Below are 27,052 nucleotides of genomic sequence, written 5' to 3'. Positions count from 1 at the left end.
CTCGTGGCCTCTGCCCACCCCCACCCTTCAGCCTGCAAAGGCTGAGTCAGCGGCTGCCCCCTGATAGCCCCAGGCAGCGACTGGGCCCCGTGTGGGGTCTCATGTCTCCCTCCAGGGACCCCCAAGCAACCTGGCAGAGATTCTGTCCTCAACACCCGAACAGCAGCGGGTGGCTGGAGCGCCCCCACCTCGGCCCACCCTCCGGGGTCGCAGGGAAAAGGTCAGGGGGCGTCCCAGCTGGAAGGACCACACAGCTGCCCGGTTTTGCTAAATCAAGTAAGTCCACTTTATTTGAAACTTCTGACATGCCACAAATTTACATGAAAATACCCATTTGAAATGTAAGTTGGAACACAAAATTCAGGAGCAGCTTCGCCAAAGGACAAGGAGGTCTGTCATCGAAAGGCAGGTGACGCGAATTCGGTCACTTAGCACCTGGTCACACACACACACACGGTCGAGAGACAGCCTGGCACCCCCCGCCCCACCCCTCACGACTGAGCCCGTGCTGAGCGGGACTCTCTGGTCGGAGGGGCAGGGGCAGGTGGGCGGGTGGGCAGTAGTCAGAGTGGCTGGAGGCAACCGGCGGCCGTGGGGTGTCACGTGCCACGGCACACGGGCAAAAGCACACGCCGGCACACACCCCTCTGCCCACCCCCGCCGCCCACCCCCTCGCTCAGCCAGTGGACACCGCGGGGCAGCCTCTGGGTGCCGCTGGCCTGGATTGCTACTGCCAGTGTCCCAACCCTGTGCTATCAATGCAAGACCTCATACTTAAGGGTTTTTTGAAAAAAACTTCAGAAAGTAATTCAGATGATGCTGGTCAGCCTGTGTGGGACCTGGGGTTTGTGCGAGTTTCTGTGGGTGTTTGCTCATCACACCCCGCGGACCAGAGACACTGGTCGTCAGAATCCTGTGCCCTGAGCCCCTCCGCACGGGGAGGGGCTTCCCCGTCCCTCTCCTGTCAGCGGGGAGGGGGCCCAAGGCCAAGGCCACGAGGACCACAGGAGTCTGTGTCCACGTCTCCCTCAGCAGGGGCCACACTCTGGTATCCTCACCCGCCCATCTCCCTTTTTCCAAGGTCTCAGGGCTTTTCAGATCTTAACGCGACAGGGAGGCCCAGAGGAAGCAGACGGTTGAGTGGTGCTGCTCAGAGGAGGGCGGGAGGGAGGACCCATCCCGGCAGGTCCCCCGCTGCCAGGCTGGGCGGGTTGGAGGGGTACGCGCTGCGACCCGCCACCATCCTGGCCGTGCACCGGGAGACCACCGGGGCAATGAAGTTGTGACCGCTGGGTGGCCCTCCGGCCAGCAGAGACCCGGGCACCCTGGCCCCTCCTCCCCAGGCCAGGTCTCTGCCAAGCTTCCGCCCCTGGGTCTCCGGACCCCGCCTCAGGGTGGGGGCGCGGCGGGGGTCAAAGGAGCATCACCTCGAGCGCCCAGCCTTGCAGAGCCGCCAGAGGAGGGCGCCTCGGCCCCAGACTCGAGCGGAGACGCCCTTGGAGACCTGGAGAAGGGACCCTCGGACCTGTCTTCCCGGGTCCTCGAAAGGCAGCCAACAAGCCTCCGGGATCGCAAGCACCTTCGGCCCGTGGCCGTGCTGCCTGGGGGAACGAACTTAGCAGAGCCCAGTCCCAGGAGCAGGCGGGGCCTCGGGGCTGAGGGCGGGGCCTTGGGCCCCGGGGCTGAGGGCGGGGCACCGGCGGAGGGGCGGCTCTGGGAGGCCAGTTGGGGTCTCTCGTTAACAATGGGAGAAACGTCAGGGTCTCCTCCTCCCTCATTCCCAGCTCCCCGGTGTCTGTCTCACGCACACACCATGCAGACGTGTGTACCCACACTCGTGTGCACACCACGAACAGAACCCTTACACGGCAGATTACACTCACACGTGCAGGCACACAGATGGACACACACACTCCATGCACACGCACTCACACGTACATACACACACACACACACGCATGCACGCGCAGGCCCCAGTGCTGACCAGGCCCCTCTCCGCAGGCAGCATATGGTCCACCTCTTAACAGCCCAGATCCGCCAATTGGGGACCATCAGGGTGGGTTCTTTTCCCAGCATAAAAATGCTGCAGAATATAAATTGCAATTAACAACGGTGCCAAAATAGCACTTAGTGAGAATAAGCACATTATTGACATCTGGCAAGTCCTGTCTCGGTTGCAGGAGTAGGGGAAATTCTTGCTCTAAGTAAAGGGTGGTCAGGGGGACAGTAAAAACACAAGCCCCCTCTTAGGGGGCTGCTTTCCAAGGCAGCTCACGCCCCAGCCTCCCGTGAACAGCCCCACCCAGCCCTGTTGGCTGACATAGACAAGGCGGCTGGTTGAAAGCGCTTGCTCGTGAGAACCACGGCCACCTGCGGGGAAGGTCCCAGTGGGAAGGTCACTCTCTGGCCTGAGCCCAGCTGCTCTGTATGAAAAGACACGTGTACCAGGGCCCCGGGGCCTCCTGCCCCCATCCTGGGTTGAGTTCCCCGGCTGGTCAGGCCGAAACTGGCCACAGCCCTGCCGTGAGGGAAGCGGTCAGTCCCCACACCACCTTCCTGATGGCCCTCCGGGTGGTCTCTAGGTGCATCCGACAGAAATGCCCAGAAACACATGGGGGGAGGATCCCACCGCCTCTCAGACCCTTGTCCACAGTGTGTGGCCCTGTCTCTCTGGGGCCCAGGGCAGCCTGGCTGGCAGCCTGCGGGGAACCAGAGGAGCCGGCCAGGCCCGTGGGGTGAGGGCCCCACCACAGGGCATTCCCCTGGAGCAGCTGGCACGCCGGTCCCTCCCGGCAGCTGGGGAGGGAGGGGGGCACCGCACGCTCCAGAGGAGACAATGGCACCCACGGCAGGAAAGCCACGGGGCGGGGGAGGAGCCCAGCTCCACGTGCAAACACACCGTCCGCCCGATGCAGTAAGGCGAGAGCAGGGCCAGGGCTGCGGGGGGGGAGGAGGCCGCCAGACAGATGGCGCTTAGGAAGCACTGACTGGAGCGCTGGGGGCCTGGGTGCGCCCGGGACCCTGACCCTAGGCACGCTCCTGCCATCCGAAGGCCTCCTGACCCCCTGGGCCTGGCGGGGGGAGGGCTGCTGAACTGTCTGCCCCCGGGAGGACCCCAGGAGGGCAGGCGAATGTGGGCTCAGGGTCCAGGTCCCTTCAACAGGCAAACGACAGGACAGGCAACATGCAACGGGGTGGCAACCAGCATGTGCAACAGAGCAGGAAGCCAGCGAGGCTGGGGGCCACGGAGCAGACAGCAGGCACGGGGGGCAGCAGCGGTGAGGCGGGCCTGGCAGCCTGCACGCCCAGCCCGGAGGGGCAGAGGCCAGCCCTGGGCCCTGGGGAGGCAGCCTCTCGGAGACCCAGGGGCCCCCGGCTGGAAGGCCCCCTGACGCCGCCCAGCCTTCCCGGGACATCTCCAGGAACGTCACCAGGGGTGTCGGGGCCAGACTCTGGGTGCAGGGACCCAACCGGCGCCCCCGGAAGCCCACCAGCCGTGGGGGTGATGGCTCTGGGGAGAGTCTCGCAGTGACAAGGCAGAGGCACCCGGTGACCCCAGGGTGTGAGGCTGGGACTCGGGGAGGCTGCCCCTCGTTTTGGGAATAGCTGCGGTGCCATTTTTTAAAGTGCTAAATACAGCTCTCTGAAACGGGGTAATGGGATCGCTCCTCTGGCCTCACACATCCTTTCTGGGTTTTAATCTTTCAAGTTTTTCTAACGAAGCAGGTCTGCCTACATTTCCCCAGAAACAGGGACCTGCAGCTTCCAGAGCCGGCGGCTATGACCGCGTGCAGCGAGGGACACCTGGCCACCTGCCGCTGGCCTGAACCTGCCTGATGCCGTCTGGCTGGAAAGGAAGCGGATTCTGGGTTAAGAGGAAGAAGGGAGGCCCAAACTGCAGTCTCCCACCCCCCGAGCTCCCCTCGCCCCTCCCCAGAGCCTGGAGGCCACCGACCAGCAGCGCAGAGTCAAGGACACTCCCGGGCGGGGGCACTGGGGCCATGTGGGGCTCTGGGGACCTGGCTCCCAGCGGGTCCGCAGCCGGGAGGCACCCCAGCCGGGTCCCCAGGTCACCGGCCAGCCGCCCTCGCCTCCCTCCTCCCCATCTCAGCCGAGGGGCGCTGAACCCAGAGTCCTCACGAGAGGAAACGCCCAGGGGCCGGGTGGGTGCACGAGACAGCCCCGGAGGTGGCTTCCTTCCCCCTGGGACCCCTGGGGATGCGGGCCTGGGCAGGCGGGCAGGGGCAGCAGCCGTGGCTGAGGGGGAGGCCACGCGCCCGTCCAGGTTGTGTGTCCGTGGCGGCAGGCGGCGGCAGGCGGGCGGGCGCCCACCCCATCACCACCACAGGTTGGGGGGCTCCTCGGCCACTCTGCTTTTAAATAAAGTGACCTCGTCCAGGTGCACCATGGGCACGTCCCGGATCACGTCGGTCAGGCCCTCGTGGAGCAGGGGGAAGATGACGACGTTCAGCGCGGGCCGCTCCGCCTGGAAACTGAAGCAGAGGCAAGCCGTTAGCGGGCGGCGCAGGCTGTGTCCCCACGGGACGGCTGACGCGGGAGTGTGCGCGGGGACCTTCCCATCATCCGGGCAGGCCGTCTCCCCGGGGCAGCAGGGGGGGTCCCCGAAGGTGACACCAGGGAGCCGCAGCACCGAGGTCCCACAGCCAGGACTCGGCGGGGGCGGGGATGGGGGACAGGCGGCCAACCCCGCACGCACGCAGACCACCCAGAGGCACACCGACTCCCAAGTCAGGCGATGCTGTCACTGCTGGGAGGACACGCCATGGCGCCTGCCACCGGCCCCGAACCTGTGTGTGCAGGGGTCAGACCAGCCTTCTACCTCACGCAGCCTCGGGCGCCAGGCTCCACCCGGTGAGGTGGGGGACAGTTTACACGGAGCCTCTGCCGGGCCGAGCACCACGCTGCAGCCGACGTCACCTCAGGTCACCTCCCCGCAGCCCCTGGCCAGCGGGGTGAGCACCCCCTTCCCACCCGCAAGCCAAGGTGAGTCGCATCACGGGAGGAACTTCCATCCCATATGATCACGAAGGGAGAGAGGCAAGAAGGTGGCCACATGATTTGCCAAAACTAAAGCCAGGCCGCCCCCCAGCCCACGCCTGCTGCAAGGAACGAGGAAACCGCGGTCCCAGCCTCCCTCAATCCCCCAGCCACCCCACCCCCAGCAGCACTGCACTGGATTTACGACATGTGCAAACTGAACACCAGAAAGGCATTCATAAAACGTGATGTTGTGGCAATAAAGACGCTGAGGAAATGCCTCCTGGTTCTGTGCACCGCGTTCTGCTCCCGGCAGGAGCGTCTGTGACCATGAACCTCGTGGGCAAGTCCTCACCTGCAAGCCTGCTGTGCGATTAACTTGACTTGAAACAAAATAGTCTCGGGTGTGGGACGTGCGAGCAAGATGCCCGCCAGCCTGCCCACCTGCCTCCCTGAGGCTCTTATGGATGCCGAAGGGGATTAACTTCTCACCAAAGCCCGGAGTGCAGCTGCCTCTTCCGAGCAGCCCTGACCTGCGACTCGTGCCCCAGGTAAACCGACATCCTTCCCAAGGCCTTCTCTGGGGTCAGCACCCAGGTCAGCCCCCACCTTGACACAGCGGGAGCTGGGGGGGGCGGTGCTCAGTCGCCCTCATGCCTCTGAAAGGCGCCTCCCAGGCCAAGGAGCCCACGTGCCCTCCCGGCTGGAGTCTCACCGTCCCCAGGCAGAGTGAAGCCTGGACGAAAAGTGGACAAGGGGCAACGGCAGGCAGAGCAATTGCTCCTTCTGAGGGTGGGGCTGAGGTTCCCTCTCCCTTCCCATGGCAGGGAGACAGGCTCTTGGTGGGGTTCGTGTGGGGGGCCATCCATCCACGGGTTTTGTGGGGTCACCTGCACATGGGTTGTAATGTTCCTGTGTACAATTCAAGTGTGGTTTGAGATTGAAGTAAATCGATGCAGAAAACAAATAAAACTCCTTGCTGTCCCCCATGTTCAGAACTAGACGGATGAGCCACAGCAGGGGAGGCCGCCTCTGAGGGCCGCTCCCCTGACCAGGGCCCATCGCATCAAGAGGAAAGACCCAAAGCTGCAGCCTAGAGTTGCAAGGACAAAAGCCAAGCCTGCCCGGTTGACGGGTTCACCTCCAGGCACGGGGTGCACGTCCTCCCACGCCCGGCTCCACCCTCAGCAATCCCCACACCATCCTGGGCAGCAGAGACGGGGAAGCCCCCGCCTCCCCTCACCCTGCTAGCCCAGATCCCGTCTGGGGTAGAAAGAAGCAGGATGTCTGGAGCCCACACTCAGGCCACACTCACTCTGAACCTGGCCCCCACGAGGGGCAACAAAAGCTCTAGATGGCGAGAGGAGACGCTGCCCTGGATGCCGCCCCTCCTGGGGGGTCCGAGGGCACCAACAAGATACAGAGCTTCAGAAAGTTCAACCAGACTGACTCTCTGCCACTCGCAAAGGCTGGAAGGGAGGAGACACACTGAAGAAAACTTTCTACCTGCGGCTGTTACACACACACCAGGGGATTTCCAAGGGGCCTCTGGGTACTTGAGAATCTCAGCTGCCCCAAATGCTTTCTCTGAGCCTCCAGGAAGCAGACAAGATTTTGCTTGTCTTAAAACCATTGTTGTGTTCAGAGAGAAAACACGACAGAGAAAGTGTAAGGTGAGCGCGGGGCCCCCAGCCCCCGGCAGTTCTGCCAGCCCCTCCCACGGCGCCAACGCACCCTCTCCTGCTGTGCTGAACGTGTTCCTCCTAGATGTGGCCTGGGTGACGTCTCAGGACGCAGACAACGTGAGTTGGGTTTGGTGAATTTCCTGCAGTCCTCGGGGCTGTGTCCAACCTGCGCCCAAAGCAATAAAGCACCCGGGCCAGGGACCACCTCCTCCGTGGTCCCACCCCGGCCAGCAGGCCACTTCCCCAGGGGACACAGTTTAGGGACCCCTTCCACGCTCGTATTGGTAAGCCTCATTTCACACAGTATAATCATACATGCGCTTGAGTTGTTTCCTCAGGATAAACTTCCGAAACAGGGCCATTGGGTCAGAGGGCATGAACATGTCTACACGGCAAAAGACGGGCCCACGGAGGACTTGGACCCCACAGCCCGGAGCCGAGGGGACGCGGCTGCAGAGCGGCGGGGGTGGGGGGACGGAGGGGGCGGCCCGCGGCGCGTCTGCCTGTGGCTGACACGGTGGGGGCAGTGTGGGGGCAGCCGGCCGGGAGGCTGAGCCCCACGCTCGCCGCCGACACAGGACTCGACGGGGCGGCCACAGCCCCGGGACCTCAGGCCCGGCCGCGGCCCGGAGGACACGGAGGGGGCGTCCCGCGCAGGCGGCTCTGCGCCCGAGGCCCGCGAGCGCACGAGGGGGCCCCAGGGACCTCAGTCTCCGTGCTTGGCCCCGTGGGTGCCTCGGAGCTGGAAGGGCTCCGGGAGGGGCCGGCTGGGGCCCGGCCTGGCAGCAGCGCTGGGTCACTCGTCTCAGTAATACCTGCTGGCTTGCTTCTTGGCCTGAGAAACTAGAAAAAAAATGAAAGTTGACAACCTCAGTCCCCAGTCCCCCAGGTGAAGGTCTTACAGAAAAGCCAGTCGTAAGACCTTTGTAAAAGCCACTCTTGCTGTAACAGGGATTTTCAAGAAGCAGGGAGGTGGGCGGTGGCCAAGAATAAAAGTTACTAAAGATTCTCAGAACTCAAGACGCACTCGGGGCAGATGTGTGGGGTGTGCCCTCCGAGCTCCCTGCCAAACCTGTGAGGACCCCCAGGGCCCCTTGGGGCAGCCTGGATCCACCCTCGTGCAGAGGAGCGGGGAGGGACAGACCCTCCGTGTCGGGGCTCACATGCCCCCCTCCCACGCGGAGGGACAGGATTGTAAACCCGCGGGCTTGGGCCCCTGGAGCCAGTAACTCGGCATGAGGCTCTGTCACCAGAACGGCCTGAAGGGGGCAGGCCAGGGTGATGCAGAACACAGCAGCTAGTTTGGGGCGCCCCGGGGGCGCCTCCCCTTCCCCCCAACAAAGACGCCTCCAGGACCAACACCGCAGACTTCTCACAGCCTTCAAGGAGCACCTCAGAGAGGCACCAGAGGGAAACACAGAACGGCCCTGCCTTTGTTTGACACACACCTTGAAAGACTCCCTGGGGTGACCCCAAGTCTCTTATAGGCTGTATTTCATTATATTGGCTGGACGCATCATGATTTACTTCCCAGCCTCCTACAGATGGGGGGCTTCCCACGTGGCTCAGGGGAAAAGGATCCACCTGCAATGCAGGAGATGTGTGTTCAATCCCTGGGCCAGAAAGATCCCCTGGAGCAGGAAACGGCAACTCACTCCAGTACTCTTGCCTGGAGAATCCCATGGACGGAGGAGCCTGGAGGGCTACAGTCCACGGGGTCGCAAACGAGTCAAGCACGACTGACAGACTAAACAACTCCTACTGATTTGCTCTTGGGTTGTGTTCCATCTTCTGCTGAAACAAACAGCGCCGCCGCCACCAGGGAGAGCTTGGTGTAAACCCTGCCTCAAGCCCATCTGCAGGACGGAGCCTGCAGCTTGGCGGGGTCAAAGGTGTGAGTTCAGCCTCCACAGAGCTGGCCTACCCGCCTCCGGCAACAGGTGGTCCCCTCCCTCCACTAACACGAGTGGGCTTTGCCTGAAGGGGTGGAAAGGGCTACACCAACGTGCCGCAGGCGCCCACATGAGACTCTGCAGCCAGCCCCCTCCAGGAAGTCACCACTACCCTTACCAGAGCGGACCACGGCCTGCCCCTGCACTTTCCAGAAGCAGAGCTCTTCCTGCCTTTCTCACGGGGGGAGCTGGGTCCTCTCTTTGTCCTGCGCCCTCGGACGCCTGCTGGGTGTGAAGGTTGTGTCTGGGCCTGTCCCCTCTGCTGTGCAGGCAGGCGGCCAGGACACTCAGATCTCTGCCTGTAACAGGGCTGGCAGGTCATTTTCTCTACATGATTTTTCATTTTGTTTTGCCTTACTTTGTTGTTTTGGCTGCACTAGGTGGTTTGTGGGATCTTGGTTCCCCGATAAGGGATGGAACCCCAGCCGTGGCAGTGAAAGTCTGGAATTGTAACTGCTGGACCTCAGAGGCACACAGGTGAGCGGGCAGGTGCTTCAGTAACTCTCTGAGCTTGAAGCAGGGAACCGTGTGAGAAAAGGTGATGACAACACCAGCCCCTCCTGGTCGGGATCCCGGCAGAAGGCGTCCTGCCATGATGCCTGAAGCCGGCGTCATCCCCCTGAGCCACGGCACCACCTGCTGGGCGCCTCGCAGAAGCACAGCCGGGACCCTGGGCCCCACAGCAGAGGCCTTGTGGGAACACAGACGCGTCCTTCCAGCGCGGGTCCCGCTACTCCTCCACCGCCTCTTGGAGCCTTGGTCTCCCCACCTGTCCTAGGGCTCTGGGGCGGCGGGAACCACAGAGGCGGGACCCGGCAGGAGGAGCCCACGGGGGGCCATGCTCCGGCACGCACGGGGCTCCGGGCACCAGGCGCTCGGCGGGTCCCCACCACGGCCCCAGCCTGCGCCCGGGAAGTCCACCCAGCCAACGTTGGCCTCAGGCCTGGTCTCAAATACCATGCCCCCAGGGCCCTAAACGAGGGTGGAGACACAATGGTGAGTGGGGAGTGTCCCCTCCACAACACCCGGCCTTTCTCCAGGCTCCCAGGGGCAGGAAAAGCCCAGGCCCGAGAGAAGCGGGCGTCACAAGCGCAGAGTCAGCTGTGAAGGCCAGGCCGAGGCACCACAACGTCCTGTGACGGATGCCAAACGGCATTAAAAGGGACCGTGTGCAGCTTTAACGACACAGAAAGGCACCCCTGATGCAGCGGTAACTCAACAAGATCAGCACAAAACAGCATGACAACTCCGTCCTAGAACCGCAGGCCACTCTGGCGGGGGAGCCAAGGGGAGCGTCCACCTGAAAACAGCTTGATCCACAGTCTCAGTTTTTAGAAAGACCCTGAACAGCAGGGAGGAGAGAACCTCTGCTAGGATTTCTCCTGAGAGAGGCGACAGCAAACTGCAAGGGCTGGTGGCCCCACGAGGACCGTGTGGTGGGGCGGCCTGAGCCCTGTGACTCCGGAGATCCCCTGGCCGATGGCACGTCTGTTATTCTGTGACCAGCCTGGCCTCCTCCCTGTCATGTTCCCCCATCCGCGGGACATGGAGATCTGGGAGAGGGTGGCTGGGACCCCCGGGGCCACACTCGATGGCCGCCAGGGGCACGGCTGCAACACCACATTTCCTCCCCAGGGGGTCTAAGCGCTTGACACTCCTGGGGACCCGCTCAGGGCAGACCCCCCCTCCCCAGGAAGGGCTGCTCCAGGCCCACACTCCAGTCCTCAGTGCCGATCTACGTTCCTGCTGGACCGGTTGTCAAACTCTAGGACCCGCTGGGGAAGGACATGGCCTGGTGTGTACACCCTGCACACGTTCTGCAAAGGCCCGGATGGGCAAGGAGGACACACAGACCCACAAGGAGGCAGAATCTTGTGAGCTCTCCGCCCTTACCTACAGCCCCCCAAACACCTGCTGCTCCTAGATCTGAACAAAGTGCAGAGACACGGAAAACGGAAGAGTGAAAAGACGTCTGTAACAGCTCACAGAAACAAAAGTAGAACGAGGTCCCTTTGTGAACGTGCTCAGTGCCAGTAACTGCACACCGTGAAACAATTAAAATCATAAACTTTAGTTCAGGTGTATTTAAAGATCTTTTAAAAATACCATTTTCTCTGGGTCGGAAAGATCCCCTCGAGGAGAGCATGAAACCCACTTCAGTATTCTTGCCTGGAGAACCCCATGAACAGAAGAGCCTGGCAGGCTACGGTCCATAGGGTCACATGCAGTCGGACACAACTGAAGAGACTTAGCACACTTATTAAAAAAAACCTAGCATCTGGAAGGGCTTCACCAGGCCTGGCGGGCAGGCGCACAGCCATCAGAAGGAACAGCGATCAACCTCTCTGAGACTTAGGTTCCACCCCCAGCCCTGACTTCTCCAGTGTGCGCTGGAAGGCTTAGAAGCCCCAGAGGGATCTCTGCACTTGACATAATTGGCCTTCAGAGAGGACCCCGGAGACCAGGAGAACTTCCGGAGCGCTAGAGAACTTCCAGAGCACTACAGAGAACTTCCGGAGTGCCACAAAGAGCTTCCGGAGGGCATAGGTGGCAGGTCACAGGATCTGGAGTGTCCTGCCAGACTGGACCCTGCAGACATCTCTTCACTTAACTGCTTCCCTACAAATCGTAGGCGAAGCCAAGTTCACCATCTCCTGCTAGACCGACCACATGCTCACTTGGCCAAAGGTATCTGCCATGTGGTCAGGTAACACCCAGGGGAGCAGCGTTTACAGCAGTCTCGGAACTTTCTGGGCACGCAGGGGTCAGGTTCACGTCTGGCAGTTGCCCCGGAGATTCCCTGCAGCTATCATTCAAAGCCCATGGAGCTGCGTTTTATACACCAACCAAGAGGCTTTGCTGCCTGGGTTCTTGGACCAGGGGCCAGGACAAGTGGCAGATTTAAGAGGACGCTTAGGGCGTAGGAGGGTCAGTAGGGGAGGTTGTTGGACCCACAGCCGTAACCTGAATCCACAGTGAACACAGATGGCAGGGAAAGCCAGCAGCGGAGAGGTGGGCCCACGACAGGTGCTGGCACGGCGACTGCAGTGTGGGCTCACTGGTCCCAAGCACCCGCCACTCCTTGAAGGAACCCCACAGTAGGGTCCCCCAGGAATGAGGCGAATTGAGCTCAGACAAGAAGACGTGACCGGGCAACGGACAAACGAAATGATGCTTCCTGGAAACACGCCACATGGACTCACACGGTGGGAGGACAGGCTCACCCAGGAGCCCCGGGAGAGTCTGGCGGCATCTCGCATGGGCAAGGCTGTGGGCCAAGGGCTCTCCTACCCACAGGGAAGCTTAGGCTTGGGATGGCCATGCGGGAGAGCAAGCAACCAGGCCACTTCCTGGACACGGCCTGACTGTCGCTTCTAGGAACCTGCACACTGGGGGGTGGGGGTGGGAATGAGGACAAGTGAGCGAACAGCATGGGGACAAGAGCCAGGCCTCTGCTGCTCGAGGTGGAGGCTCCCAGGAAAGAAGGGGGCAGAGGTCCTCGTGAGGCAGGGCTGGAAGCAGCCTCCCCCGGGTCCCCCAGGCACTCGGCCGGCCCAGCGCTCTCCAGAAGATGGCCCACCAGGCGTGACAGGGGCTCTGAAGCGAACCCGTGCAGAAGAAGGACGTACCGGGAGACGGGGAGGAGGGTCCTGCGGCCGCGAGGGGCCGCCCACTCACCTGCGGAGGAGGGCCTGTTGCAGGCTGCGGCAGGTGCCCAGGGACTCGCCGGTGAACAGGTGGCACACCACCACACGCAGGCAGCGCGCCATGAAGGCCAGCACGGCCTCGGGCTGCAGGGTCCCGCTGCGCGACACCAGGCAGAGGCGCTGCAGCGCGGAGCACTGGCTCAGCGCCTGGAAGAACTGGGCGTTGGCGCTGAAGTAGGGCTGCTCCAGCCTGCGGGGAGAGGACACGGTGTGAGACGGTGGGCGATGGGTGTGCGTGGAGCGGGGCTCCTGTCCACACCACAGCCCCCCGGGGGCGCCACGGGAGGACTCAGACCCCCAGGGTCTTCCTCGGTGATCCTGATCTGGGGGAGAGCCCGCAGGCTGGACACAACCAGCTGTCCACAGACCCAGCAGGCTCGCTCTGCTGGCTACACCGCCTTCTCAGAGCCCCTGAGAGCCGGGAGGATGAGGGGAGCAGGAGCCAGCTGAACTAAGCCCCCAGAAGACGTCTGCAGCCCCACCCCTCGGGACCTGCACAGGGCGGTGGTGGGGAGGGCCCTTGTTTGGAAGCAGGGTCTTTCTTTGCAGACACAAAGGACTTAAGATGAGGGCACGCAGGACTGGGGCAGGAGCTGGTCCAATGACCGGTTCCTCAGAAGCCACGTGACAGCACAGGGAGCTGGCCCTGTGCCAGGATGCACTGCAGGGACACATCCACGACCCTAAATGCTCACACTGCCCACGGCCACCAGAGGCCGGACAGGCCTGGCACAGGCTCCCACCCACCTTGACCTGGGACTCCCGGCCTCCTGACCGCGAGAGGACGACCCTGTTGTCCTGGGCCACCCAGCTGGTGGTCGTTTGTCAGGGCAGCCCCAGGATACTGGCACAGAAGCCCGGGGCAGGGAGCTGGGGCACAAGCAGAGCTTGAGATTGTTTCCTGGTAAATCACACAGGAAGACCGAGACAGCCTCATGGACAGAGGTCGGTGTGGATCCAGTCCACCCGAAACCTTCCCACAAGGAAACCTGTTAATAAGGGTTATTGTTGGAGATCAGCACCAGGGCCCAGCGGTACTTCTCAGACATGCTTGGCTGTCATCTGAGCTTTGACAGCTTGCTCTGACTGCTGGGGGAGTCCCCGGTCACCTGGCCCAAGCCACTTCAAAGCTGGCGACACAAGAGGGAGAGGGGGGCCAGAGACATCCGCCCAGAGCGGGCAGAGGGCGCACAGGCGCTGCAGCGGGCGAGAGAGGCTTCACAGAGTAATGGAGATTTGGGCACATCTGGAGGAAGCTACAGTTCAGGGAGCTGCGTCTGACCCCGATGACTGACCAAGAGGGCGGCGAGTGGGCACCAGGCAAGGCTCCCTCTCAACCAGCCACCCAGGCCTCTGATGGCCATCGTGCGGGGCGCCGTGGGCCCTCACGCTCCCTGTGAACACGACAGTCGGGAGGAAGGCACAGGACAGCCCCCCACCAAGCCACACCCACACTGTGGGGACACCGCCACACCTGGGGTGACACAGTCCTGAGCCCCCTGGGTCCAGCCGCCCCCACCTCCAAGGCCCAGACGCTGCACAAACCACCCCCAGCACAACTCCAGTAACAACTCCAGTGTAACTCCTGGACAGACACTGACGCTCTCGGTGGGCCTGGGAGGCCAGCAAGACCTCCATCAACATGTGAGACCCACAGGGAACCCCGAAAGGCCCGTCTCTCCAGAACCCCGAAAGGTAAACTGAGGAGGCTGAGTGAGAGCCTTCCTAGGCCACCCCCAAGAAGCTGGTCTGCAGCTGTGGGCTCTTGTCATCGAAGGAGAAGCTTCCAGGACAAGCAGCAAGAACCCTGAGCCCACTCCCTGCAGAGGCGGTGGGCCTGTGCTGGGGGCAGAAAGCCTCCAGGCGTCAGGAGAGCCTGAGCACTCTGAATGCAGTGACGCCCTGGGTGAGGCAGGCATGGGGAAGGGGCTGTCTTCCCCTTCCCCAGACAAGAGCCTGAGGGCCCACACTCAGCCTCCTGATGCCCAGGGACACGGGCAAGGCACAGCAGGGGAAGGGATTTTAAAATCAGGTCTGAGGTGATGGGATGTCTGTTCAGAGCCGTGGAGAGCCACCAGGCCCTGAAACGAAATGCAGCAGGGATCTGGGGGCTTTAATCACATGTAAGCAGGTCTCCTGGGCTCCTAAAACCGTGGGGAACAGGGGGTCCCTCTGGGCATGATTCTGACAGGCCTCACGTTCCCTCTGGGTCCAGTAGGAAGGAAGCCCCCCCGGGGCAGGGCTGCTGAAAGTGGGAACACTCAAGCTGGGAGACAAGCCCTGACCCAGGACTGCTGGGCTACATTCACCCCCCGCCCCAGCCCCAGCCGCCTGTGGGATGGCCATGCCCGGGGAAGGACATGCTGCAGCGCCTCAGTCACTAGGTGGCGATGCGGGGCCTCGCTTCCCACTGGGGATCTCGCTGCTCAAGCGGCAGAGGGGAGAGCACGCGGTACACACAGACTTCTCAACGCTTTTCTCTTTTCCTAACGTGCCCACCACCTCCAGGTCCGTCCCCACAGACTCCCGTTACAGGTGTTCATGGCAGGCTTGGGGGGCGTGGGGGGGCCCATGCACTCCACCTGCGGGCGGCCAGCACCAGAGCTGAGCTCACCTGGTGCGAGTGACCAGTGTCTGCGGCCAGGGCCCCAGGGCAGAGGAGAAAGAGGCACTTGCCATGACTGGCTGTGTCCTGGGGCGGTGTGTTTGCGTGTGTTCCCCCGTGGTCCCTCGCCCTTCCGCCCTCCACAGCTCGCTCCGTGAGGCTCTGTGGGCACAGACAGGGGCTCAGGCCCCCCTCCCAGTGCCTGCCCACCTCTCGGGCCCCACTCTGACCGGCGCCCAAGCCTCTGGAACGCAGGCACTCAAACAGCCAGCGACGAGGGCAATGTCCCAGACTGGGCTCAGGAGCACGGCCCCTGTGCGCTCTGCCGGGATGCCACCAACCGCTGTCGCTCCAGCCCCCCACCCCCACGCTCCCCACTACACACCGTCAGTCCCTGGTCAAGCCCCCTGCCCTCGAGACTCCAGGCCTGCACCTTCCGTCTTGGCAGGCACACGGCAGGAATGTAAAGGCTTGCCGAACTCAAGGCTGCACTCTGCACTTTGCTCTGTGCCCTGGAGACTGCGGAAGGACCCAAAGGGGCCGTGGAGGGGCGGCCGGGCCCCCTCACCTGAGGTCCTTCAGCCGCTTGCAGTGCTTCAGCATGTCTGAGAGGCCAGACATGTAGACCACGTTGCCCATCAGGCCCAGGTGGGCGAGCGAGAGCGACTGCAGCTGCTGGCACTGCAGGCCGATGCTCACCAGCCCCGAGCCCGTCAGGATGCTGGGCAGCTGGGCCAGAGTCAGGTGCCTCAGGAAGGCCAGCTGGCTGATGGCGGCCACCTCCGCGTCCCCAACGCTCTGCGCCCGGCTGCAGGGCGGCAGGGAGTTGCGGATGGCGGGCTCATTGCGCGGCATGGCAGATGAGAAGTTGGAGCCGATCAGCTCGAGGCGGTCCAGGAAGGGCACGTTCTTCAGCAGCGACCAGAATACCGAGGACGGCTCGGGGCCTGCCGGCCCGGGGAAGGAGACAGACGGCACGCCGATGCGGACCTTCTTGCCGAAGCCCCGGGGCACCGCACGCATGGCGGGCGGGACGGGCGCGCGGTCAGCCCGCGGCGGGGAGTCGGCCACGGCACAGACGGGCAGCGACAGGGAGCGCAGGCGGGGCAGCCGGGCCAGCAGCTGGCACAGGTGCTGGCCCGGGCCCTCGGGGCTGTGGTGGTGGGCGGCCGACAGGTTGAGGTGCCGCAGGTTGGGGCAGGCCGCCACCAGCGCCTCCAGGATGGCGGGGTCGATGTCGTCCTCCGCCTTGCGGAGCAGGCAGTCAGGTGCCAGGCAGTGCGCGCAGCCGCTGAGGTTCAGGCCGGCCAGGCTCCGGAGGTCCCTGCCGCCGTCGATGACGCGCTGCAGGAGATGCCCGCCGGACAGGGCGCAGCGGCTGAAGCTGAAGTAGAAGGGGCTGCTGAATTTCATGTGCTGCAGCAGGGCCGAGCCGTTAAGCCAGGACTTGGGCAGCTGCAGGGCGTCCAGCGCCACGTTGCGGGCCATGGACTCCAGCAGGTTCCGGGTGGCCCCGCTCTCGGCGAAGCTGCCGGGCACGGAGATGAGGAAGGCGTGCAGGTTCTCGGGCGTGCGGTCGCTGAGCACGGCCAGGTAGAGGCGCACCACCTCCTGGTTGATGTAGCCGGGGGCCAGGCGGGCGTAGAAGACGCGCAGGTGCTGGTAGTGCGGCACGTTGCTCTGGCCCACCATGAGCTGGCCCGAGAGCACGGCGCCCTCCCGCGTGCGGTCCAGGATCTCGAAGTAGAGCAGCAGCTTCTCGAGGCTGGTGCAGCAGGGCACCACGCCGTACGAGGGCGTGTACAGCGTCTGCTTGAGCTCCCGCACGCGGCTCAGCGTGGCCTTGCACTCGCTGCTCAGCTGGCTGGCGTCGAAGCCGGGGCTCACGTCGATGGCCAGGGAGCGCAGGTGCGGCAGGGCCGACAGCACCTTGGAGAGGCGCAGGGAGGTCAGCGGGCAGCCCGACAGGTTGACGCGCACCAGCCCGCGGCAGCGGGCCACGTGCTCCACGGTGGCGCCCGACAGCCAGTAGCAGCCGGCCATGCTGAGCTGCTGCATGTCCCGGCCGATCTCCTTCACCAGCTGCTTCACCTTGTCCTCGCTGGCCTGCGGATGGCGGGGAGAGGGGACAGAGAGGGGCTGAAGCCACTAGCGTCGCCTCCGTCCTCACCCCCCCAGACTGCACCCTCCCCCATGACGGTCAGGGAGCCGCCTCATCCCTCCCCACACACTCACCTCCCCCTGGCAGCCAGAGCCCCAGCCAGTGGGAGGGGAAAGTGGGGCAGCCCCTGGGGAAAAGTCTGGTGGATCCCCCAAAAAGCCAGAGTCACCCCGTGACCCACAAGTCCACGGTCAGGTGTGCACAGGAGGACTGAAAGCAGGGGCTTGGACCAACAGCAGACCCTGGCTCACGGCAGCACCATCCACAACAATCGGAAAAATGGCAGCAACCCAGGATCGGGATGGGGAACACATGTAAATCCATGGCTGATTCATGTCAATGTATGGCAAAAACCACTACAATATTGTAAAGTAATTAGCCTCCAACTAATAAAAATAAATGGAAAATAAATACATAAATAAATCAAGAACAAAATGGCAGCAACCCAAGCTGTCCATTGACCGCTGAACAGATACGGCAGCGGGGCCTGCCCACGCAGCGCGATTCTGCTCAGCATGGGGAGGGATGGTGAAGCTCGGATGCTGCGACACCACGGGCCGAGCCCTGAGGACGCAATGCTCCAAGAAGCCCGTCATAAAGATCACATGCTGTCTGGTCCCACTGATGTGAGAGATCCAGAAAAGGCAAGATCAGAAAGAGAAAGTTGAACAGAGGTTACCAGAGGCCTGGGGAAAGGGGAATGGGAGTTATTGCCTAATAGTTCCAATACTTCTGCTTAAGACGATTAAAAAGACTTTCAGGAAGAGTGAAGACGGTTGTGTAATCCTGTGAATGTACTTAGGGCCAACGGAATGGTATGCTTAAAATAGTTAGGAAGGGAAGTTTCATGTTATGTGGGTTTTTTTCAAATCACACAGTGGAATCGTGTCCGGAAAGCAGGCTTTGGCTCTTGCTTTCTTTTACATCACGTGTATGTTCACATGGTTACATGCTCCTCAAAATCCTGTACGGTCAGGGAGCCATAGTATATCCAGTTGTGGGCCCAGCGGCCACCAAGGCCTTCCGACAACACAGCATCGAGCGTCTATGTATGTAAGGCTCGTGCACATGATCACTTCTCTAGAGCGATGTCCGTACCCAGAACCGCACAGGTGAAGGACACATTCTAAACGCTCCAGACAAGGCCTTCCCTGGTGGTCCAGTAGCTAAGACCCCAGTGCAGGGAGCGATTGCTGGTCAGGGAACTAAGACCCTGCATGCTGCATTGCACAGCCAAAAAATAAATAAAAAAAAAATTAAATTTAAAAAACCTCCTCACACCTGTCAGAATGGCCATCATCAAGAAGACCAAAATAACAAGCGTTGACCAGGATGTGGTAAAAAGGGAGCCCTTGGACACTGTTGGTGGGAATGTAAATTGATGCAACCACCATGGAAAACAGCATGGAGGCTTCTCAAAATATTAAAAACAGAACTACCAAATGATTTAGCAATTCCATTTCTGGGTATTTACCCAAAAAAAGCAAGAACACTAACTCAAAAAGATTATCTGCACCCCCATGTTCACAACAGTGTTATTTACAACAGCCAAGGCATGGAAACAAGTTAAGCGTCCATCAGTAGATGAATGGAAAGAGAAGATGTGATTGAAATACATACACACCATGTGGTATTTCTCAGTCATAAAAAAATAAAAGAAGAAAGTCTTGCCATTTGCAACAACATGGATGGAACTTAAGGGCGTTACACTAAGTGAATTAAGTAAGAGAAAGACAAACAGTGTAAGATCTCACATGTGGAACTAAAAGAAAAAACCTCTTACAGTACAGGAATATAGTCAATACTATTATAATAACTTTCTATGGTGTGTAATCTATAAAAATATCAAATCATTATGTTGTACACCTGAAACTGATATAATAGCGTAAGTCAACTAGACTGCCATAAGAAAGAGGAAATTTTAAAACCAAGCTCATAGATACAGGGAACAGACTGGTGATTTGGAGGGAGAGGATAATCAAAAGGCACAAACTTCCAGTTATAAAATAAGTCCTGGGGGTGTGAAGTAGAGCACAGGGACTGTAGTTAATAACCCCACATTATTATCACAGAGATGCAAACACGCTGCCTCTTTGAAAGTTGCAAGAGAAGATCTTAAAAGTTCTCGTCACAAGAAAAAAAATTATACCTCCGTAAGGTGACAACTGTTCAACATGATCATTCCCCACTGCATACAAATAGCAAACCATGGCAGTGTATACCTGAAAGTAATATAACGTTAGATGAAAAGAAGAAAGAAGACAGCAGCAGGAAATCTTCATGACCTCAGCTTTCAGAAAGATTTTTTCAACAGAATAAAAAAAGCAGGAACTCAAAAATTCAACTGGACATCAGCAAAATGAAAACCTTATACTCTTCAAAAGACTGGCCTCACCGACTCAATGGACATGCATTTAAGCAAACTCCAGGAGATAGTGAAGGACAGGGAAGCCTGGTGTGCTGCAGTCCATGGGACTGCAAAGAGGTGGGACACAACTTACCGACTGAATTAACAACAAAAATGAAAAATTTACACTCCTCAAAAGACACTGCTAATAAAATGAAACGGCAAGCCATAGACTATGAAAAAACATTCACAATATGTCTGACCAAGGACTTGTACCAGAACATACACAGAACTCCCAAAACTCACTAAAAAAAAGACAATAATGAGTGGGCAAGAGCCTTGCACAGACACTTCTGATACACAAATCGCCCTTGCACCTGATGAAAGTATGTGACAGCGTCCTTCACCAGGAAACCAAGCTAAACCCACAATGAGATACCAGCTCCCGTGCATCAGAATGGCTGCCACCAGGAAGACTAACAGCATCAAGCGCTGGTGAGGATGCAGGCAACCTGGACTCCCAGCTGCGGCTGGCGGGCCGAGGTGGTGTCTCTGACTGTGCTCAACTTCACAGGAGAGCCCAGGACCTCTCCTGGATCTGCAGGTCTGCTCCTGGGTACCTCTCGACCTGGAAATTGGTTTCCCCCCTGGCCTGGTGCCAGGACCTAAGACCCTCCCAGAACGACACCCACCTCGCCTACACCCTGGCCCAGGTGGCTAATACTCCAGGCCCGGGGCCTAGAAGTCTTGGAAAAGTCTTTATTGCACGTGTTACAATATTGCCCCGGGGTGTTTATGTTCTGGTTCTTTCACTGTGAGGCAGGTGGGCTCTCAGCTCCCCCACCAGGGACTGAACCCACATCCCCTGCACTGGAAGGCGGGGTCCCAACCACTGGTCCCTGGGCCCCCAGCTTTCGTCATCCCTGCAGGCACCCCAGGCCTCAGCGGGGCACCTCGGCTGTTCCCCAGCTCTGCCCCATGCCGGGCGCTGCCCCCGGGCCCCTCACCTCATAGTCCTTCTGCAGCAGCACCGTGTGGGTGAGGCTCTTGTCCAGGCACAGCGCCGCGAGCTTCCGGCAGGTGCGCCGGACATTCAGCACCAGGTCCGTGCTGGGTACGTGACTCAGGATGTGCAGGAGGATCTCGTCGGAGAAGCCCAGCAGGTGGGCGCTGGCTGCCACCGGGGCCGCCGCGGGGGGCGCGTCGCTGTCATCGCACGTGTCCTGAAAATAAGGGGCACCAAATTTCCACGGGATCCCCAAGGGCGGCCCTCAGCCAAGGGAAGTCCTCACCGTGGTCCGTGGGGAACAGGCGCTGTTACCAAAACTCTTAACAACAGAGCAAGAGCCCCTGACATTCTCCAAAAGCGCCCTTGCCAATCCACACACCAGGATCTCATCTCTCTTGAGACGTAACAGAGTCAAAGTGAAATTTCAAATTTTTTTTTTTTTTTTAATTCAAGAGAGATTTTTCTTCTACCGGAGTTCCTCAGCCAAGTCTGGCAGGTTTCCGACTCAACTCACGACCATCAGTCGAGGCTGTCTTTTGTGAAAGCTGCCGTTTCCCCTCCTTAGCCCCGAATGTCAGTGTTAAAACCCTTGGGCAGGTGAATTCCATCCAGAAACAATGATACCTGGTCTTCACCTCCCAGGATCACTGTGATGGGTTAAGTAGTTACTGTCTATCAGCTCCTCAGAACAGCGCCAGATGGGCACCTCTCAGCACTGTTGTTAAGGACCAGTAAAATGAGAGAACGAAATGATGAAGCCCTCATAATTAAGAAGCAGCACCGACCAGACCAATGCCATTCTAAAATCTTAAAAGATTCATAAAAAGCAATGGAGGCAACGCAGCTTCTCTCCACTTCTGCTAGAAACCCGTGTTGGAATTTCCAGTAAGATGTCCACACGTCTTACTGTTTCATTTTCTTTTTGCAAACATCAACAGAAGATTTTCTGCCCAAATGTGGGCTTCCCATCTTACTGATCAGTGCCTTGTACAACCAAGAGGGAGAGGGACTAGGCCTCTGTTAGTGTGACAGGAAATCCCTGAAATCAAGGCCACTGAAATCAAGGAACTGGGATTCTCTAGGAAGAGCCCATTGAGGGGCGTGCCGAGGGGTGTGTGGGGGGGTGGTGGGAGGGAGGCGTCCCTGTATCTTTCCAACACTTCCGGAAGGGACCCTCTTGCCTCTTGCCGACCTGAGGGGGGCGCCTCTGACATTCGCAGTAGAGTACCCAGAACTATTTCTACCGGCTTGTCCAGTGATTCTGTCTACCAGCCCCACCTTCTCCAGCCTGCTTCTTCGCTGGTAATACTTGCCAAGGATGGAAGCGTCAAGGCTTGGAAAGCAGTGCTGCTGCCATGGCAACCGTTAAGTCCGGGAGGAAGGGCCCCTCTGCGCACCCCACGCAGGCACCAAGGGATTCCTCGGAGCTCGTACTGCGACGCCCCTCTGGCCTCTGCATCAAGTCAAGCCCTCGCCAGGGCAGGAAAGGTTTGAACGTACCCTGCCTACCTACCAGCACCGGCCCCTCCCACTTTCCCGTCCCCCTGAGAGGCGGCAGCCAGGTTTGCCTTCTCTTCCCTCTTTCCTTACTCCCACCTTTACCAGGGCAGCAGGCGGCCATCAGGCCCGAGTCCACAAGCTGCCCTGGGTCGCTATATCCTGGGTCCAGCCTTTCGAAGCATACATTACTTTCCTGAGAAATTTCCCAGGTCCAGTTATCTGGGATCGCCCAGGCACATCTGTTAAAAATCAGATTCCCAGACCCCACCCTACATACAGAAACAGATACTCGCTCAGTCGAGTCCGACTCTTTGCGACCCCATGGACTGTAGCCTACCAGGTTCCTTCGTCCATGGGATTTTCCCTAGACCGAGGGATTCCATCTCCCGAGAGCGGGTGGAACCAGCGGCGATCATTATCAGGCGAGCTCGGTGTGCCGGGCTCCTGGGGACAAAATGGAAGGGCTGGGCCTTGATTCCCCCGAGCAACCCGAAGCTAACCCCTTCTGACCTCCCCCCGCAATTCGCAGATTTATCAAAGTAAAAATGCCGCTGCAGAGCAAAGAGAACACGGGGGAAAACACTCTCAGGAACACCAGCATCATATAATTTCCGCAGTTAGGCTACCACCCAGAAATTACAATAATTTTTAAAAAAAGAAAACAAAAACACACAACAAAGCAGGACTTGAGCTGCGTCTTCCTCCGCCCAGTCCCAGCACATGCTGCGAGATCGTGTTCTCCACGTGCTGCGCCCCCCAGGGCTGTCCCGAGGCCAGCGTCCCACGCTCCACCCCAGGCAGGCACGGGCTTGCGGGGCGGCGGGCCTGTGTGAGGAGCAGCTGCGCAGGAAGCAGGGCAGATCGGTTCCCCCTGGTCTCCCGAAGGCCCATGCTGGTAGGAGGCCCAGTCCTGCAGGGTTTGAACCAGTAGTCTTCTCCTTGGAACCTAGGCACCCCCCAGCCCCCCAGAAAAGGCTCTGCGGAGGCTCACAGGCGGCCCCACCAGGAGGAAGACAGGCCTCTCGCCTCTTCATTCGCCAAATAAAAACGTGGGCCGCACAAGGCCCACGTCCACGCACACCCAAATACACCAGTTCGCGCTTCCCTCTCTCTCTCCGGAGAATGTGTTCTCAGCACGGGAAACTGAGGCAGCCCCATCCTCCATCTTTAAAAAAAAAGTCAGAGTAAGTAACCCGAGGTCAGAGGGCAAGGATACGCAAGACAGGGCCTGATTGGCTGAACCCTGACCGCCCCGCCCTCCGCCACCGGAAAAGGGCTGCAGGGGCTTCTGGCAGGGTCCAGCCAGCGGCTTCCTGGGGTGTCCGGAAATCCCTGCTCAGGGCCAGGTGATCCTTATCAGGAACACTTAGGAATCAGCTAGCACCAGACGACACGCAGAAAACAATTTCAAGAGTGGGGGGTTCAAAGAGTTTATTCGATAAACTGTGTTACGTTCTTTTTCAGAATGTGTAATATTAAACAATTTTTTTTTAAAGTTAAGCCAAATTAAGCTGAAACCTAGGTACTGGCCCCGTAAAAAAAATCCCCTTCTAGGATGTTCACTGTCTGACTGTTTATAGTCAGGCACCCAAAGAAATCGCAGGATTCAGAGATCAACTAAGGAGATGTTAGATGTCTGTGATGTGCTCTAAATAACCCAAGGGGCAACGAAGGGGTGGGAGGGTCAGAGACGAACCAAGACCAGTCCTGTGTTAACTATTAAAACTGGGCGATGAAGCACAGGGAACTCTACTCAACACTCTGTAATCACCTATATGGGAAAAGAACCTGAAAAAGAGTGGTATGTGTATACATATAACTGATTCACCTTGCTCTACACTTGAAACTAACACAACAGTTTAAACCAACTACACTCCAATAAGAATTTTTTAAAAACTGGGCGATGAGTACATAGAGGGAAGTTCACCACAACATTCTTCTGCAAGTATGTGGAACTCTATAATTCTGTTTAATAATCAAAGTAGCGACCTGAAGGGATGATTCTCACATCGCCTTTTTTTCCTTAGTTTATTTATTTATTTAGTATTAAATTCTTAGCATGTGGGGGTCTTAGTTCCCTGACCCAGGCCTGAACCTGGGCCCCCTGCCTTGGGAGTGCAGGGTCAGCCACTGGACCACCAGGCAAGCCCCACTGCCCCTCTTTGTAAGTCTTTGCTTCTCTAGTTGGCAATTTCCAGAATGTCCCCCGATACCCAGCAGTCAGACCTCCAAGCCTTGGCACAGCTGCTCCCTCCCCTCGACGATGTCCCCAACACAGAAGGGAAACTGCTACTCTGGAAACCTCAGCTCAAAGGCTCCCTCCCCAGGAAGCCCTTCCAGCACCCCAGACACACTTAACTCACCCCCTCCTGCCCCAGCCACCCTCCTCCCCTCCGGCCTCATCAGGTGGTTGTACTGCTGTTACCTGCCTGTCTCACTTGGCCAGGAACAGCTCATGAACAGGGATCACCTTTTAATGCCCAATGGAAAGAGGCACTGAACTGGGCGTCAGTGAACCACTGCTTCAGAATCTTTCGAAGAGCTATTCAAAGTACAGAGCCCAGCTCCTCAGAAGCACAGGAGGACATCTGCATTTCAAACCCAGCAAGGACTCTCAAAATCAGACCGCCCCATTCTGGAATCAGATAGTGGGGATGGTGGCACAACCTTCTGAGTACATTTTTTTTTTTTTTAAATCACTGCAATATACCCTGGAAAAGTGTATGTTTTAAGGACTTTCCTGGCAGTCCGGTGGTTAGGACTCCGTGTTTGCACTGAGGGGTATGTAGGTTCAAACCCTGGTCGGGGCACTAAGATTTCACATGCTGTACAGAGCAACCAAAAAATAAAAATAAAGACATATTTTAAAAGTTTATAAATTTTATGGTATGCAAACTATATCTCAACCAATCAATCAATCATTAGATCCACCCAGAGAAAGGGGCCTCCCTGGTAGCTCAGATGATAAAGAACCCACCTGCAATGTGGGAGACCTGAGTTCAATCCCTGGGTCAGGAAGATCCCCTGGAGGATGGCATGGCAACCCACTCTGCTATTGTTGCCTGGAGAAGGAGCCAGGTGGGCCACAGTCCATGGGGTCACAAAGAGTTGGACATGACTGAGCGACTAAGCACAGCACAGAGAAAGGGACCTTATCTCCACATCCAGGACAGAACAAGACTCCCCTCTCTCTTCTCAAGTCAAGAGATGTTCATGATGTGACAAGAGGCTTCACTGGGCAGCTCCCCAACATGTACTTCAAGGAACAGAGGGGTCTTTGCACCAGGACCACAAAAGACCACAGTAGCAGACACCCTCCACCCCCCCCACACACACATTAAGGACATGCAACTAACCAGACTCTGCTAACACAGCCAGTCTACCCCCATGAGCTTCCTCGGGGAGCTGGTACTCTCTGGCCCTTCAATGCTACCACCAGTGTGTGTTTGTGTGTGTGTGTGTTGGGGGGGTGTGTGGCACACAGCCTCCCTCTCAATCCAGGGGCCACTTCTGACCCAAATTCACTCGAAGAGCTATCAGTAACCCTAGCCACCTTCCACGTACCCATGCCCCATCCACTCCAGTTCCCCAGAGCACAAACAAGCCCATAAGACTCAGGAAGTTCACTCAGTGGTTGCAGGTGCCAGACGAAAGCCATAAATACAGATGCACACAAAGTATACATAAAAGTAGGGAGGAAGCAACGAATGGGAAAGCCCTAGTAAGAGTCCAGATCCCCTATTCCCTGGTCTACAGAGAAAATACCTTCCACCACATTACAGGAACTCGGCGGGATTCTCTGTCGGACCCAGATTTGTGGAACATTCAGAGTTAAGTCATAAGGCCCCCAGGTGAAATGGCTTTTCCTCCACTACCCCCCGCCCCCCACAAGTCACACAACAAGCAGGCACAGAGAAAAGTGGGCTGGGCTGAAACTGAACATTCAGGGACAGAGAATGGGATGGGAAGCGGGCAGGGAGGAGGAACGTCTCAGAGCTCCAAGGGCTGAGCCAAGGCCCGGGGCAGGGGGGAAAGGCCGGGGAGGCGCAGAGGAGCTGGAAACTCTGGGAAAGCAGGGAGCGGGGAGAGGTCTGCCCATCAGGATGAGGGACTGGGAAAGGGACGTAAAACCGAAGGTTGAGAGAGCTTACACCTTCAGATACAGTGTGAGGTCCTAGGAGGCGGGACGGGTCACGGATGAGGCAACGGGTAAGGCCAGGGACCGGATGGGACGGACCGGCGAGGCCAAGGCCAGGGTCGGGGCAGGAAGGACCAAGCCAGGCCGACGTCAGGGTCGGAGTGTGAAGGACCGCCCGGGGCCGCGGTTGGGGGCCCGGCTGGGAAGCACAGAGCCAACCGAGGTCAGGACGGGCAGGATGGAGCGGGACAGGGAACGAAACGGAAAGGACGCAGGGGAACCGAAGTCGGGGTGGGGAGGACCGAGCGGGGGCCAAAGCCGCCGGACAGGGAGGAGAGCGGAGAGAGGCGCCGGCCGTACCTCTCCAGAGCTGGCCATGTCGAGGGCGGGCCGAGCCGCTGCCTCCGGAGCCAGAGCTCCAGGGCCTCCCGCCTGGCTGGCCAGGGATGCTCAAAGCCGGCGCGTCCGCGGCTCCACAGAGACCCGAGCAGGGGGCGGGTCCATCTGCCACTTCCGGCGCCCGCCGATACGCACTTCCGCTCGCCCGCGGGCGGGTTCCATGTGGCCGCCATGTTGGGTGCGGCACGCAGGTAAGGCCCCGCTAGGGCGCGGGTTCAGCCCGCGAGGCCAAGCCGACCCGCGCCTGCTCTCCGGCCTCATCTCCAGCTCTTCTGCGCACTGCACGCCCCTTTGCAGCCGTGCGGGCCCCTCTTGCCGGTCGAGCACTCTCTTGTCTCTAGGCCTTTGCATTCGCTGTTCTTGGTGTCTGTAGTGTTAAGAAACCACCTGTCAGAGAGCCGGTTAACACGCACAGGCGCGCACACACACACACTCTCCCCAGAGAATAGAATTACCTCCTCCCCATCCTCCCGAACACACACGTAAACTTGTCCTTATCCTGCGCAATTTTTCTCCATAACTCTTCTCACCATCTGATCTACTGTATCTTT

At 59.2% G+C, this 27,052-nt stretch overlaps 1 protein-coding gene across 2 annotated transcripts; it reads right to left on the bottom strand.

Annotated features, from left to right (window-relative positions):
* Positions 1-262: 262 nt before the first annotated feature.
* FBXL18 (F-box and leucine rich repeat protein 18) lies at positions 263-26,617 on the bottom strand. Of its 2 annotated transcripts, XR_006267046.1 has the most exons (6): positions 26,463-26,617; positions 20,463-20,678; positions 15,516-17,053; positions 12,314-12,532; positions 6,733-7,526; positions 4,368-4,493 (listed from the first exon to the last, which is right to left on the bottom strand). XR_006267046.1 is itself a non-coding variant. In XM_043455798.1 (5 exons), exons 1-5 carry the CDS (start codon positions 26,478-26,480, stop codon positions 4,337-4,339), a joined length of 2,148 nt encoding a protein of 715 aa, XP_043311733.1. In that variant the 5' UTR covers positions 26,481-26,607; the 3' UTR covers positions 263-4,336. The 2 variants fall into 2 exon arrangements, 1 of the variants encoding a protein (XP_043311733.1); XM_043455798.1 differs by lacking the exon at positions 6,733-7,526 and having other exon boundaries at positions 263-4,493; positions 26,463-26,607.
* Between the last annotated feature and the right edge of the window lie 435 nt (positions 26,618-27,052).

Source organism: Cervus canadensis, chromosome 32 (genome assembly GCF_019320065.1).
Source record: "Cervus canadensis isolate Bull #8, Minnesota chromosome 32, ASM1932006v1, whole genome shotgun sequence".
Taxonomy (NCBI): Eukaryota; Metazoa; Chordata; class Mammalia; order Artiodactyla; family Cervidae; genus Cervus; species Cervus canadensis.
Note: the sequence above shows the minus strand (reverse complement) of the source record. Positions and strands in the feature narration are given on the sequence as shown.